Source organism: Nicotiana tabacum, chromosome 8, assembly GCF_000715075.1.
Source record: "Nicotiana tabacum cultivar K326 chromosome 8, ASM71507v2, whole genome shotgun sequence".
In the NCBI taxonomy this organism is placed as follows: domain Eukaryota; kingdom Viridiplantae; phylum Streptophyta; class Magnoliopsida; order Solanales; family Solanaceae; genus Nicotiana; species Nicotiana tabacum.
Window position 1 is genome coordinate 146,244,368 of NC_134087.1, and position 16,408 is coordinate 146,260,775.

At 37.2% G+C, this 16,408-nt stretch overlaps 1 protein-coding gene across 3 annotated transcripts; it reads right to left on the bottom strand.

Annotated features, from left to right (window-relative positions):
* Window positions 1–2,066: 2,066 nt before the first annotated feature.
* On the bottom strand, window positions 2,067–15,832 carry LOC107796319 (uncharacterized). 3 transcript variants are annotated; one of them, XM_016619069.2, is made up of 5 exons: window positions 15,474–15,828; window positions 14,418–14,519; window positions 13,601–13,742; window positions 13,427–13,473; window positions 2,067–2,478 (listed from the first exon to the last, which is right to left on the bottom strand). In XM_016619069.2, the coding sequence occupies exons 1-5, from the start codon at window positions 15,558–15,560 to the stop codon at window positions 2,260–2,262; spliced, it is 597 nt and encodes a 198-aa protein (XP_016474555.1). In that variant the 5' UTR covers window positions 15,561–15,828; the 3' UTR covers window positions 2,067–2,259. The 3 variants fall into 3 exon arrangements, with proteins under 3 accessions (XP_016474555.1, XP_016474556.1, XP_075075848.1); XM_016619070.2 differs by having other exon boundaries at window positions 2,396–2,532; window positions 15,474–15,831; XM_075219747.1 differs by having other exon boundaries at window positions 2,449–2,540; window positions 15,474–15,832.
* Window positions 15,833–16,408: the final 576 nt, after the last annotated feature.

Here is a 16,408-nt window from a genome sequence, read left to right on the forward strand (position 1 = left end):
AAAGAAGCAGAGCAAAACGATTGCTCTTTTTCAATTGAAACAGATGCACCACTAAATGGGAGGAAAAATCAGCTAGATAAATCAAAGTAAAATCTGCAATCAGAAGGTGAAAACTCAGAGGCAAACCAACAATCACAAGCCCCAAAAATCTGTTCCGATTTCTAGCTCCCAGGAAACACTTGAAAACCAGAAACAAGCTCCCAATTTCTGAAGAGTTTTGAATTTTTGATTTCTACCGTGTGTGTTTCTTTGAAGAAGAAGAAGAAGAAGGAAACGGTGGGATCTTAAAAGCCAATAAAGCAAGTTGATACAAAAGGATTAATGCATCGGTAGCAGTAGCACATTAAACCAAAAATTAAACACCAGAGCTAACCAAAAAAAGTTGAAATCGACTAGATCTATACATAATAAACAAAACCCAGATATAACTTCTATCAGTAAAAGCTAAAAAGTTTACGTTGAATTAAAAATAAAATATTCACAAAGATGGAAGAATCAATGCTAATATAGGATATATCAAAAGAAATTGGAAGGGGAATAAGCTATTTCATTAGCATGAAGCCAATTACATTCTTTATCCCAATAATTAAATTTATAAGCATTATCATTTTCTTGACATGTATAAAAATAAGTAATTCAATAAAAAAAAATCCCAAAACGGTAATAAAAACTCTAAAAATCATTCCGCCTTCAAGAATCACTTCGGCAAAGTATCAGAAATGTGTCGATTCAATGACAGTGACTGAGACTCTACTTGAACTGCTTAACAGACCTTTAATCTTGATATTTTTGAACATCCTTTCGGTCACTGACTCAAAGTCACCAAGTTTTCAAGGAGTTAGCACGTCAGATTTTGCCATTATTAGTTGACATATCCATGCCAATGGCGGTGCCCCCTCCCCCTGTGCTCAAATCCTGGGTCCGCCTCTATATATATATAGAGAGAGAGACATACACACCCCCTACCTGACTTAATCTAATCCCTTCAATCCAAGAATACCAAATACTCTTGTAAATCTGGATAAAGAGAATCTTACCCTACCATTTGATGGGAAACAAAATTCCATCTTTTGTACATCACTGTTATGCCCAGTTTCATATTCATGCAAAAAGTACTTCACATTCCGCCATTTCCACTTCAGGGAAACAAGATACTTCCAGACTAGAAAAGATTCTTGCTAACACCATTAACATCAAAACGCATCGATATAATGGAATTAGTAAAATGCTAAATGCAGGCTTTTGATAGAATAGTATCCTGTATTTAGTGCTTAACTTGATTTTTTTTCTTTATCTTTTCTAAGTTAATATAGGATATATCAAAAGAAATTGGAAGGGGAATAAGCTATTTCATTAGCATGAAGCCAATCACATTCTTTATCCCAATAATTAAATTTATAAGCATTATCATTTTCTTGACATGTATAAAAATAAGTAATTCAATAAAAAAAATCCCAAAACGGTAATAAAAACTCTAAAAATCATTCCGCCTTCAAGAATCACTTCGGCAAAGTACCAGAAATGTGTCGATTCAATGACAGTGACTGAGACTCTACTTGAACTGCTTAACAGACCTTTAATCTTGATATTTTTGAACATCCTTTCGGTCACTGACTTTAAGTCACCAAGTTTTCAAGGAGTTAGCACGTCAAATTTTGCCATTATTAGTTGACATATCCATGCCAATGGCGGTGCCCCCTCCCCCTGTGCTCAAATCCTGGGTCCGCCTCTATATATATATAGAGAGAGAGACATACACATAGACAGACATACACACCCCCTACCTGACTTAATCTAATCCCTTCAATCGAAGAATACCAAATACTCTTGTAAATCTGGATAAAGAGAATCTTACCCTACCATTTGATGGGAAACAAAATTCCATCTTTTGTACATCACTGTTATGCCCAGTTTCATATTCATGCAAAAAGTACTTCACATTCCGCCATTTCCACTTCAGGGAAACAAGATACTTCCAGACTAGAAAAGATTCTTGCTAACACCATTAACATCAAAATGCATCGATATAATGGAATTAGTAAAATGCTAAATGCAGGCTTGGAACGTGTGAAAGTATTTCTACAATTGTTTTCGATACAGACATAGAATTTCATTTAAAACCAGGATACAAAACTCTACTTGAAGAACCAATGATCCTTGATTACACAATAATAACAATAATAATAATAATCAATAAAAAGGATCTATCTTATCCAATGTCGACCCAAAAAAGAGTACAAGTACATGTCAACTGAGAAATTAGCTCTTCATGCTGCCAAAGAACCTAGACAGTGGCAAAGGACCATCAGCTTCTTCATCATCACTGGTCGATTGCTTTGACTTCGACTGGTGCTTCTTTTCTTTCTTCCTTCTCTTGGACTTCGATCTTGATTTTCTGGATTCTCTATCATCATCGTCAGAACTTGAAGATTCAGATGATGAACTTGAAGAGCTAGATTCGGAATATCTCCTTGAATGCTGAATTAGGTAGTATATGTGTCATTGAGATGTTACTCAAGCAGACAATTTATTCTGCAGAGCTTCAAATATAAATCGACAAGTCCAAAGTAACTTGTAAATTCTTAAGCCAAAATGTACAAGTAATTAAGAAAAAGTTTGTGCGGTGTCTAACTTACAATAGCTCTACAAGCTAAAGCACAGAAGACATTCCATTATCTATTGTAATCTAGTGGAATAAAACATTGCGTTAAATTTCTCGTACTAATGTCTGCAAGTCTAAGATATTTTTCATACTCAAATACTTATGTATAAGATTTAACTTTTCCTTTGTAATTGTTGAAGGTCAATACTTGTGAGGATAGAAAAAATGGAAAATACATCTACCCTTTCCTTGGATTGAGATCTTTTACACAAAACCTTCAAGAAAAGAAAAACAAAATTCAAAATTTCAAAGCTTTAGTTCTATGTAAATAAGCATAGTCCTACATGGAATAGGAGTAGCGTAGATATTGTGTATTGTTATAAATAGGGATAATTGTATTATAGTTAGGGTACATCAATAACATAATATTTTCCCGTGTATTATTTCTCACATGGTATCAAAGCCGTGGTGGTGAGACACATCCGGGAACCAGAATACAGCAGAAAGTCATTGTGTCTCAATTTTTTTTTGAAACTGGTAACTTTTCTATATTTCATATGTAGCAAAACAGTACTTAGGTAGTACTGAAACCATATATACAAGAGACTCTAACTATCACTGACACTCTCTATATTGAATCCAAAACATCAATAATAGTGTCAGTATCATTTGTGTAGACCTGATTACACCAAAAACACAACAGCAAAATAAAGTTTAACTTGATCTCCTGCACTCCATTCTCCACAATCTCAAAACATGTGGAGTTTCTCTCTTTTCAAATTGTCCACCAAATGCAAGCAGGTATAATTCTCCATCTGGTCCTGTCCTTTGCCTGTAGTCCTGTTTCCTCCCAACTTTTAAGAGAATCTATAACCTTCCCAGGCATGGTCCAGGAAATGCCTTTGAGGTTAAGAATAATTCTCCATAGATGAGATGTTATCTTACAGTGAAGGAAGAGATGGTTAACTGTCTCTGCTATTTTTCCCCACACAAAAAGCATCTAAAACATAAAATGAAACCTCTTTTCATCAAATTATCTTGTGTAAGGACTGCTTCATTAGCCAGTAGCCACACAAAGCAAGCAACTTTGTGAGGAATTTTTGCTTTCCAGATGTGTTTCCAAGGCCAATTGGCTATCTGCTGGTTGGAGTAGTTCATCCTCTTGCAAGTTGCATTAACTTTGAATAAACCCTTAATGCCGCCTTGCCACCATAGTACATCTGCACCTGCTTGTAATCCACTAAACTGCTCTAGTGCACAGAAGAATTCAACCACTCTTTGTGCTTCCCAATCGTTGATATGTCTTCTAAAAATGATGTTCCATCCTTGAGGTGTCCACATCTCTGCTATAGTCCTTTGCTGATGTAGAGCTAAATTGAAGACTTTCTGGAAAAGCTACATCCAATCTGCCAACTTCATGCCAATTGTCCTTCCAAAAGCTAGTCTTATTCCCATCAAATACTTTGATCTTGGAATCATCCCTCAACTCACTCCACAGCGATCTAATGGATCTCTATAGACTAACCCCATATGGTGCAGTGACTTCCTTAGTCATCCATTTGTCTTCCTGTCCATATTTTGCTTTAATAATGTTTCCCCAAAGGAGTTGATTCTCCTTTTTGAGCCTCCACAACCATTTCATTCTAAGAGTTTTACTCTGAATCTTCAAGTTCTTGATCCCTAGCCCTCCAAGGTTCTTGCCAAAAGTGAGTGCTTTCCATTTCACCAAGTGGTAGCCGTTCCTTTCTTTGTTCCCATTCCATAAAAAATTCCTCGTGATGCTATCCAACTTTTTCGGTGACTTTTCACGACTGTCTTGCGTCATCTCTCTCCGTCAGTGTTGTGCAAAATCCAACACTACCACAAGATCCGTCATCGACCGGCGACCAAACCCCACACAACCTCTCCGGCAAAAGCAGCCTCAAGCGCCGTCAGAAGCTAGGGTTCCTGCACGCGCTCCGGCAAGTACGACCTTTTCCGGCCATTTTTGGAGAAGTTCCTTGAGGACAATTTGCTTGCCTACTAATTCCAACTCTACCCATTCAAGTTTCATCACATTCCGACAACCTTTTTTATTTTCCAGCAAATGTTTCAGTTTCTAGCGGCTACAGTGTATTTTTTCTGCTGCTTGTTCACTGTTTCTGTGACCTGACTTCGTAATTATTTGATCCAATCATCTCTCTCGGACTTGCTTGTTGCTTTATTCTTATCGTTTCTTTAGCCGAGGGTCTATCGGAAACAATCTCTCTGCCTTTATAGGATAGGAGTAAGGTTGCGTACACATTATCCTCCCTAGACCTCATATATGGTATTACACTAGGTTTGTTGTTGTTCATGTCTCTCGGACTTGATGCTTTTGGCTCCAAGAACAGTGGAGTTGAAAATTCAGCCTTTATGAGTACTTCTGAACCCCTACTTGGAAGTTCAAATTATTTATCTTGGGCTTCGTCTTTGGAGAATTGGTGTAAAGGTCAAGGTGTTCAAGATCACTTAACCAAAAAGGCTTGTGAGAGAGATGAAAAGGCAAAAGCACAATGGAAAAAGATCGATACTCTGTTATGTAGTATTTGTGGCGATCTATTAATTCCAATTGATGCCTTTGTTTCGTCCATTCCAGGCATGTCATTTAGTTTGGGAAAAGGCTTGTACTTTATACATTAATGACATATCTCATTTCTATGATGTGATATCGCGGATGACAAATTTGAAGAAACAGGAATTGGATATGTCGACTTACTTGGACAAGTACAGGCAGTCAGGGAGGAATTTGAGAAGTTGATGCCAATTTCTGCTAGTGTTGAAAAGCAACAAGAGCAACGACAAAAGATGTTTCTAGTGCTTACACTCGCTGGACTTCCTAATGACCTTGATTCAGTCCGTGACCATATTTTACTTGGACAAGTACAGGCAGTCAGGGAGGAATTTGAGAAGTTGATGCCAATTTCTGCTAGTGTTGAAAAGCAACAAGAGCAACGACAAAAGATGTTTCTAGTTCTTACACTCGCTGGACTTCCTAATGACCTTGATTCAGTCCGTGACCATATTATGGCTAGTCAGACTGTCCCTACAGTTGATGAATTATTCTCTCGATTACTTCGCCTTGCTGCAGCACCAAGTCACCCAATAATATCATCACGGACACTTGACTCCTCTGTTCTCGCATCCCAGATAGTGGAAAATCGGGCAGCTCAAACTACAGAGAATAGACGAGGAGGAGGTCGTTTTGGAAGATCTACACCCAAGTGCTCTTATTGTCATAAACTTGGACACACTCGTGAAGTGTGCAATTCCTTACATGGTCGACCACCTAAAAATGCTTATGTTGCTCAGACTGAGACTAGACTACAAGTAACCAAGGATTTTCTTTATCTGAAGGGGAATATAATGAGTTCCTTCGGTATCGAGCAAGTAAGCAGACATCTCCACAAGTAGCCTCGGTTGCTTAGACTGATACTTATGTTGCTGGTAATTCTTCTGCTTGTGTTTCTCAGTCTAGAACCCTTGGACCATGGGTCATGGACTCAGGTGCTTCTAATCAAATCTCTGGTAATAAATCATTATTGTCAAATATTGTGTATTCACAGTTTCTTCCCACTATTACTTTAGCCAATGTGTTTCAAACTAAAGCAGAAGGAGTTGGACAAGCTAATCCCTTATCTTTTGTCACTCTAGATTTCGTTCTTTATGTCTCTGGCTGTCCTTTTAGTCTTCCATCTGTTAGTCGTTTGATTCGTGCCCTCCATTGTGGTATATATTTTATTGATTATTCTTTTATTATGCAGGACCGCAGTACGGGGCAGACAATTGGCACAGGGCGGGAATTAGAAGGCCTTTACTACCTTTGACTCACTAAATCGCTCCACAACATGTCTAGATACAGATCCTCCAGACCTAATTCACATATGGTTAGGACATCCGAGTTCATCCAAGCTTCATAAGATGGTGTCTAGTTTGTCTAATTTGTGTACATTAGATTGTGAGTCGTGTCTGCTTGGGAAACATACCTGAGCCTCCTTTTCGCATAGTGTTGAGAGTCATGCAGAGTCTGTTCTCTTTTGTTCATTCTGATATATGGGGTGGGGGGGAGGGTTGTCCTAGTAGAGTCAGGTCAACATTGGGAGTTCGTTATTTGTTAGTTTCGTCAATGATTATTCAATATGTACTTGGCATTTCTTATTGAAAGATTGCTCTGAGTTGTTTTCTATATTCCAGAATTTTTGTGCTGAAATCAAAAATCAATTTGGTGTTTCTATACGCACTTTTCGTAGTGATAATGCCTTCGAATATTTATCCTCTCAGTTTCAGCAGTTTATGACTTCTCAAGGAATTATTCATCAGATTACTCCTCAGCAAAATAGGGTTGCAAAGAGAAAGAATAGGCACTTCATTGAGATTGCTCGCACACTTCTCATTGAATCTCGTGCTCCGTTGTGTTTTTGGGGGATGCAGTTCACACATCCTGTTATTTGATAAATCAGATACTTTCATCTCTCATCCAGAATCTGATTTTGTATTCAGTATTGTTCCGCAGTCACCCTTATACTCTCTTCCCCCTCGTGTTCTTGGGAGCACATGTTTCGTTCATAACTTAGCCCTGAGAAAGATAAGTTAGCTCCACGTGGTCTCAAGTGTCTTCCTTGGTTATTCTCGTGTTTAGAAGGGATATCGTTATTACTCACCTGATCTTCGTAGGTAACTTATGTCAACTGGCATCACTTTTTTTGCGTCTAAACCTTTCTTTACCGCTTCTGACCACTTTGATATATTTGAGGTTTTACCTATACCGACCTTTGAGGAGTTTACTATAGCTCTTCCTCCACCTTTAGCCACAGAAGTCTTACCTATACCAACCATTGAAGAGTCTAGTATTGCTCCTCCTAGATCCCCAACCACAGGAACACCACTCTTGACTTATCGTTATCATCCGCGCTCAGCATCAGGCCCAACTGATTCACGTCCTGCACCTGACCCTGCTCCTACTGCGGACTTGTCTCTTCCTAGTACACCAATTGCACTTCGGAAAGGTATACGAACCACACTTAATCCTAATCCCCATTATGTCAGTTTAAGTTATCATCGCTTGTCAACACCCCATTATGCTCTTATATCTTTTTTGTCCTCTATTTCCATCCCTAAGTCTATGGATGAAGCATTGTCTCATCTAGGATGGCGACAGCTATGATTGAAGAGATGTCTGCTTTACATACGAGTGGTACTTGGGAGCTTGTTCCTCTTCCTTCAGGTAAATCTACTGTTGGTTGTTGTTGGGTTTATACAGTCAAAGTGGGTCTGGATGGCCAGGTTGATCGACTTAAGGCCCATCTTGTTGTCAAAAGGTATACTCACATATTTGGGCTCGATTACAGTGATACTTTCTCTCTCATGGCTAAAATAGCATCAGTCCGTCTTTTTCTATCCATAGTTGTTGTTCGCCATTGGCCTCTCAATCAATTGGACATTAAGAATGTTATTCTTCACGGTGACCTTGAGGATGAAGTTTATATGGAGCAACCAATGGCTTTGTTGCTCAGGAGGAGTCACGTGGCCTTGTATGTCGCTTGCGCCAGTCACTTTATAGTCTAAAGCAGTCTCCTCAAGCCTGGTTTGATAAGTTCAGCACAGTTATCCAGGAGTTTGGCATGACTCGGAGTGAAGTTGATCACTCCGTGTTTTATCGGCATTCTGCTTCAAGTCTCTATATTTATCTGGTGGTCTATGTTGACGATATTGTTATTACCTGCAATGATCAAGATGATATTACTAAATTGAAGCAACATCTTTTTCAATACTTCAGACTAAGGATCTGGGCAGATTAAAGTATGTTCTCGGTATTGAAGTTACTCAGTCTAGCTCAAGTATTGTGATCTCACAACGGAAGTATGCCTTACACATTCTTGAGGAGACAGGAATGACAGGCTGTAGACCTGTTGACACTCTGATAGATCCGAATTTTAAACTTCTGCCGAGACATGGGGAGCCGCTTAGTGATCCTGCAAGATATAAGCAGCTGGTTGGTAAATTAAATTATCTCATAGTGACTAGACCTGACATTTCCTTTCTTGTGAATGTTGTAAGTCAATTTATGGATTCTCCTGTGATAGTCATTGAGATGTAGTTGTCCACATTCTTCGGTATATAAAATTGGCTCCAAGAAAAGGGCTATTGTTTGAGGATCGAGGCCATGAGCAGATCGTTGGATACTCAGACGTTGATTGGGCAGGATCATCTTCAGATAGACGTTCTACGTCTGGATATTGTTTTTTAGTAGGAGGCAATTTGGCATCTTGGAAGAGCAAGAAACAGAATGTAGTTGCTCGGTCTAGTGCGGAAGCAGAATATCGAGCAATGGCTATGGCAACATGTGAGCTAGTTTGGATCAAACAATTGCTCAAGGAGTTGAAATTTGGTGAAATCAGCCAGATGGAACCTGTGTTCGATAATCAAGTTGTCCTCAATATTGCATCAAAATCCGGTGTTCCATGAGAGAACTAAACACATTGAGATTGACTGTCACTTTGTCAGAGAAAAGATACTCTTAGGAGATATTGCTACAAAGTTTGTGAAGTCGAATGATCAGCTTGCAGAATTTTTCTCCAAGCCCCTCACCGGTCCTCATATTAGTTATATATGTAACAAGCTCGGTACATATGATTTGTATGCACCGGCTTGAGGGGGATTGTTAGTTAGTTAGTTGTTATGTAAATAAGCATAGTCCTACGTGAAATAGGAGTAGCGTAGGTATTGTGTATTGTTATAAATAGGGGTACTTGTATTATAGTTAGGGTACATCAATAACATAATATTTTCCCGTGTATTATTTCTCACAGTTCTGAACAGAGGTCCTCTCTATTTCTACTTAGCTACTTGTATAAATAGTTTTTTTTAAAGGCATCATTGCTTTGTTAAAGTATAAAATTGTAGTTTGATAGACAAAAAAGCAGAACATCCACCTCCCCGTATGCATCATAGTTGTAAAGGTACCTTAAAGCAAAATGACTCTTCAGGTGAAAGAAATGACAGGCAAGTGTTAAGTTAAACATGGGTCAAGTAACGAATAGTTGGGAGAGCGGAATGTTGTGCTGAGGGCAAAATGGAGATAGTAAGATAGTGGATGAAAGGGAAAAGTCAGGGACAAATCAGAGAAATAAGAAAATGCTCGACAGGAGGAACAAGAAGGTTGGAAGGGAGAGAGACGAAAGGAATAATTTATCAACATGAGTTCAGATGCAGATTCTTGTGTCCGGAATCTTCTGAATGGAGTTTGAGGGGTTTGAGGAAAGAGCAATGAAGGTGAGAAGCAGGTAATGAAAATAAAAGTAAAGGAACTAAAAGATTGGAATGCTCATCAATTATGAAACACATGTTAGTCGTTATATGTGTGGAGGGCGTGGAATGAAGAGATTTGTGGGGGGGGTCTCTTAGTGTGGTTGCAACTAAAAAAGGGGGAAACCAGAATCTTTTTTGAGGAGTGTATGGAGAGTTTCAGGGTAGACGACTTGGCAGGAGATTCCGCGGGTTATTGGCAGAGATCTGACAACTTTCTTATCTAGACAGAGTGGGAGGAGACAGTTCCAGAGGCCATCCACGTACCTCTTCCTTGCTCACATTAGACCATTACCCATCTTGCTAGTGGTAGACTGGTAGTAGGATGGAAGAGGTTGAAAACATTTTCAGATTTGAAAAAAAGTGGTCGCGGCACACAACTAACGAAATAGCAGGTAATTGTTGGGGAAGTTGATTGAGTCCAAGTTCACCCATACTTCTCTATGGCAGGGGAATTATATCTGTTAAAAAATGAAGTAAGAAAGTGGAGCAGTAAAGTTTTTCGGAGGGTAGAAACAAAGTTGAGGTGTCTAATGAACGAACTCAGAGGAAGAAATGAAAGAGGGGAAGATGGACTTAAAAAGGGTAGAGAAAATGAAGAAGTGAAGGGGGAGTTACCAAATATGACAATTGGCAAACAGATATAAAAAAAAGGTGTAGCGACTAAAAAAGTGTCTGTGTCTGCCATCTTAATTTTGCATTGATTAGCTTACACTAAGAGAAGAGATTTGTGAACATAATTGAGGTGGCCAAATAAAGTAAGAGGAAAAAGAGGAAGTAAGAGAGCTATTAAGGTCTTCTACAGACAATTGTATAAAGAATTAGAGAAGATACCACAACTAGGAGTGGATTTTAGCAACATACGGGAGGAAATAAGAGTGTTCGGAGAGAGAGTTCACGGAGAAGGAAACATAAGGGTAATTAGCAGCAATGCCGGGGACAAAGTACACACCTTGACGATTTTACAACTTCTTTTATCGAAGTTGGAACATAAATAAAGAAAATATCATGACATTTTCATTCTAGAAGAAAATTTGAGAAGAGTACCAATGCTTCTTCTTTAATACTCCCTTCGTTCCAATTTATGTGAATCTGTTTGACTGGGCACGGAGTTTAATAAAAAATGAAGACTTTTAGAATTTGTGGTACTAAACAACTCAAAAAGGGGTCCAGAGTATTTGTGTGGCTGTAAAAGCTTTTCATTAAGGGTAGAATTGTAAGTTTAAGCTAAATTGTTTCCAAATTTAGAAAGGGGTCATTCTTTTTGGAACGGACCAAATAGGAAATAGGTTCACATAAACTGGAACAGAGGGAGTAACAATTATCAAAGTTGGAACATAAATAAAGAAGAAATCATGAGTGCAGTAAGACATTTTCGTTCTAGAAGAAAATTTGAGAAGAGCACTAATGTTTCTTCTTTAATTACAATTATTGGACAAGGCAAACAGTATCAAGGATTTCAGACCGATAAATCTAGTGGGTAACATCTACAAGATCATCTAAAGGTGTTATAGGTTTCACTGTTGAGACTTCTTTCTTTTTTGCTCCCTTGTACAATGGAGGCACTCCATTTGTTTTTAGTACAAATTTTTAGTTTATATTCAACATGGAGATAAAAGTATGCAGACTATTTGACAATTGCTAAGCTATTCTTCATGGAAATTCATTTAGTTCAACTGCTACTGCATGTTCAACATTTAACAGAGACACCAATTAGAATAGAACATTGATAACTGATAGCTAGAAAGATTTAGTAAGTTCAAATTTTTGGTCAAGCAATTACCTGTTCAGACGCTTATTGAAGTACATATGAAGCTCTCAATTGTTAGTTTTAAGGATTAGCATTTGCTACTTCTTATCTCATCAAGTCAAATATATGTTAGCTAATTTTTCCTATTTTAATCTTTCCATGTTATTTATGTTTTTGACATTTCTTTCATTCCAAGCACATAGATCATCTAATAACCCTTGTCTGTCTTATAATCATATCCTTTCTTTCAACGTGTTTTTCTTCTTGATGACCAAGAAATCCATATGGGGCCAACCTCTTAGGACCAACCGCCGCCTTTGAAACTCGGGGATAATGCGGCCCCTTTACCCTTCTCCACTTAAATACCAGGCTTAGTTTGCATGGCACAGGGCTCGAACCAGTGATCTATGTCACAAGACCCTCAACCTTTGCCACTTGAACTAACCCTAGGGGGCAATGTTTTGTTCCTACAACATAGTCGGTCACTTTAAGACGTGAGAAATGACAATCAAGAATCAGGACTAAATCATTTTTTCGGTTGATTTGGTAAACCCCCTCCCCGGGGTATTTAATGTTGTTTTCCCACTTCCCCTATATCTACTCGAACTCCCAACGTTTTGATTGGAAGAGGAGGGGCTCAACCGCGGGAGTAACTCTCTTGTCAAATGGAACCAATTCAGATTAAATCTATCACTTTGAAATTTCATCTTACCATATATAGGTGGAAATTGTAAGCATAAGCGTGCTATATTGAATTTTCTTATTACATGCACACACAGCTCAGGTTAACATATACTCCTTCCATTTCAATTTATGTGAACCTGTTTGACTGGGCACGGAGTTTAAGAAAAAATGAAGACTTTGAATTTGTGATCCTAAACAAGTCAAAAAGGGGTCCAGAGTTTTTTTTGTGGTTATAAATGTTTCTCATTAAGGGTAAAATTGGAAGTTTAAACTAAATTGTTTCTAAATTTAGAAATGGGTCATTCTTTTTGAAACGGACCAAAAAGGAAATAAATTCACATAAACTGGAACAGAGGGAGTAATAGACAGACCTCAAAAGTCCTTTAAATCTCATCAATAAGTCTAATGATCAAGGATTCATTCAGCAGCAAGTGAAAGCAACGAGAACCGCAGAAAATCTTTATCTCACCTGAAACTAAAAATTCTCCTCTTTTTGTTTTCATCGGCTACAGCATAGTTAAGTTAGATGGCAAATCAAAAGGTGCTACTAGGAAGCTCAAAACTGGCAGGAGGACTTGGCCATGATATAGAAGTACAAGACCCCAAGCACCAATGCCGCCATCCACAAACCCTTTATTGGAGAATCTGATTCTAAGTTTATAAGACCAGTGAAACTCCTAATCGACCAAAAATTAGATCAACCAATTTCTCACCGAAGACAGAAATGGGTATTTGCACCTTTTTACTAGGGCCTAGGGGTGTCGCTGTTTTCAGTTACATAACTTTTTCTCTATTTGAATAATTATAGAATAAGTTCTAACCCAAAAAATAACATTTGGTTTCATCTAAATGCAATGCAAATGATATGGTATCAAGCAAGATGATTCAGGTAGCTACAGCTTGCCACTTTAGGATAGAAAAGCCAACAGCACTAAAAGATCTTTAAACATGTTTATTTCATGGTATAAATAGACAACCATGCTTAACCTAAGTAAGATTATCCATTATCGGCAACTTTTCATTCTCACAAGCAAAGGAAAGAGGTCTAGATTGAACAAAATCTTCACCTTTCTCTTTTTGGTTTTGTGTTTCTTTGTATCTTTGTCCTTCTTATCTGCAACAATGAATTTCACCGTCAAGGAAGAACTGATTAAGTCATTAGAAATTTAAGATACTAAAGATATAACTATAACTAAAAGAACTAGAAAATTGTCCCATTCTGCAATTTCAGAGCACTGTACCCTTTTTACGGCTGTGTTTACTGCTGGAATGGTTCCTCCCCTGAGAGAGCTTGATGGCCCTTTCAGCATCTAGCTGAGCTCTGTATTCCCTCATCATTTTATCTTTGTCTGCTTCTAGCTCACCTTTTCTCATTTCTTCTTCCTAAAAGAGTATCATTAGTATTATGCATCTCCAGAATAAGATACAGAGAGTAAGAAAGAATAGCTATATTATCAGGAAACAATAGAAATAATCTTTTTTTTTCTATAAGAAAATAATACTAGTAGTGATCCACAAAATGCAGAAGTTCTCCAAGAACCAGGTAGTTAGTAATAGCTAAAAATATCCAACCTCCAAATGTTCATGCAATTACTTGCTAGTTGTACAAAACAACATAATGATTAAAGCAAGGCCATCTAGACACATTCTGCATATTGGAGTTGTTCCTCAGTATGTAGGGCTAGTGGTGTCTGCAAAAATATCCAGCACTCATATACCATAACCAAGCATACTTAGTTCCTCTTTTCGTATCTTTCTTCAAGGTTCGCTTCTTAAGTGTTCTCAGTGTACCTACATGTAGGTATGTTTACTTTCATAGTTTCATTTAAGACAATCACAATGGTGTTTATTAAACAAATTTAACAATGTTGTCTTATATAACTGTACTTCGATGTAATATACATCAACTAACATTTTCTTTCTATTTTCTACCTAGCTTCAGAAAGCAACAAACTGATCAAATTTGAAGCCATGCAGTCCAAGTAAGCAAAACCTGCAAACTACAAACCAAGAATATGTACACTCTCCTATGACCATCAAGGTGGCTGAGTATGTTACCTTCTGTTTCTTTTTGAACTCTTCCCAGGTAACTGTATGAGAAGTTTTAAGGCTTGCCAAACGAGCAGCATGCCACTCTGGTGTATGAAAAGAACCATCCACCTGCGACAGTCCTCATCAGACAAAGCACAAAAACAAGGAACAGAAAATTCTCCAACGTACTAAATAGAAAAAGTTAGCTCAATTATATAAACTTTAAGGAAAAAAATTGAAGAAAAACATAAGCAGCACAAATAGAAACTAAAATAATTAGAGTCTAGAGATAACGCTACTCAGAATTAATTAGACTTTAATTGTCTTATACAATCAATGAAATGAGTAATTGTTTTTCTTATCTTTTACCATCATGAAGCTTGATCAAATACTTCCAGTTACAGTTGTTAATTTCTTAACAGTGAAAGTTGTTTCCATATAAGGGTATGTTGAATCTCCTCTTCTTCTTGTTTTCCAGTTACTTTTTCACTAGTCAAGATTGCCTTTTTTTTTGCTGCTTGCTACTATGTGTATATTATTCTGCTTTAGGACTCTGAGAAAAAGAAAAGTTTTTGCATGTCTTTCTAGTTGAAATGACTCTAGATTCAGAGGTTTGAGTCCCAAAAAATTAAACTCCCTTGGCATGTTTTGCACATAGAAAATCGTTTCCTCACACTGCCAATGTCTGGAGAAAATGATTTTCCTCACATATTGTCACAAGTCATTTTACACCAAAATATTTTCAAAAGACTAGTCTTATACCTTATCCTACACATCGTATAATTACCATATGTCACCACTGGAAATAGAAAATGATGTTCTAAAGTAAAAAAAAAAAAATCTGCCACACCAGACCAACCTTAAGCAGATAATTTTACACAGTTAATCACAACATCAACTTTTTAACAAAAGATAATATAATATCTTGAAATTCTAACCATACGCAAGAGCAGCACTAAAATTATTAAGTCAACAATAATTTACAACCAAATAAAAATCTAAAACAAATATTCAAAAAATCAAACCACAAAAGTAAAATGAATGAAGTTGAACTGAAATAGAATAGTGTGAAAAGGGACGAACCATTCCATCATCAACATCTTCAGGTCCGGCTGAGCTAGAACCAACCCTCGCTCGCTGCATAGCTTTGTAAGCTTGATTTTTTCCCATTCTTCTAAATTTTGTTTGCCCAAATTAAAACTCAGTTTTAGAATTTGAAGAGATTTAAATGACAGAGTATTTGGAATATATAAAGCGAGAAAAAAGGGTGAACTTTGGGTTATTATCACATACGATCATAAAAGATAGTATAGTAGTAGTATAGATCTTGTTTTCCAGGAAGAAAAAAGAAGAATGAAAACCGCGACCGAGTTGTATTTGGATAGAATTTATTTTGATTGTTTTCCGTTTGGGTAATGGATATCGGTTTATGGGTTTCAATTTGGGTGTTTCTACGCTTTCTCTTTTTTTGGTTTAGCACCGTGCATGCGCCAGCAAAGTTGGGCCCGACTAAATTCGGAATCGCACGGAAGCTCCAACACGAAACCTTAAGCATAAAGGAATACTTACCACTCCACCACAACCCTTATTGGTTAGACTTTCTCTTTTAAACTATAGTTATATTTTATCTAGTTAAGAAATATTTTAAGAAAATTGTTCCGCTCTAAAATTTTAAAGTATGCTCTTGATTTTTCTAAATCATATATCAAAGCATACTTCTGTTGATCGTCAGAATTTGTGATAAAATTCTATCGATTACTATAACTTATTATTAAGGAAAATCCAACTCAGCATGAGAAAAGGTCTTGCCCAGCATAATTTAAAATTCTAGCATGAGATATTTTTCTCAAACTTTTATTACCACAGATAAAAAAAATAATAGTAACACAAAAGTATCACATTTGTGCAAATAGCCCCAATATGTACCTCTAGTATGTGAAAAATGAAAGATTGTTGTTTCGTTTTAGGGTTTTGCGAAAGAATAAGTAAAAATAATTTCTAAAAGTCTATAATTCGAT

Coding starts and splice junctions, on each gene's coding strand:
- LOC107796319 (XM_016619069.2), bottom strand. CDS start 15,560: ATGGGAAAAAATCAAGCTTACAAAGCTATGCAGCGAGCGAGGGTTGGT. Junction 13,743..14,417: donor AGTTCAAAAAGAAACAGAAG/GTAACATACTCA, acceptor ATACTCTTTTAG/GAAGAAGAAATGAGAAAAGG. Junction 2,479..13,426: donor ACAAAACCAAAAAGAGAAAG/GTGAAGATTTTG, acceptor TACCTAATTCAG/CATTCAAGGAGATATTCCGA.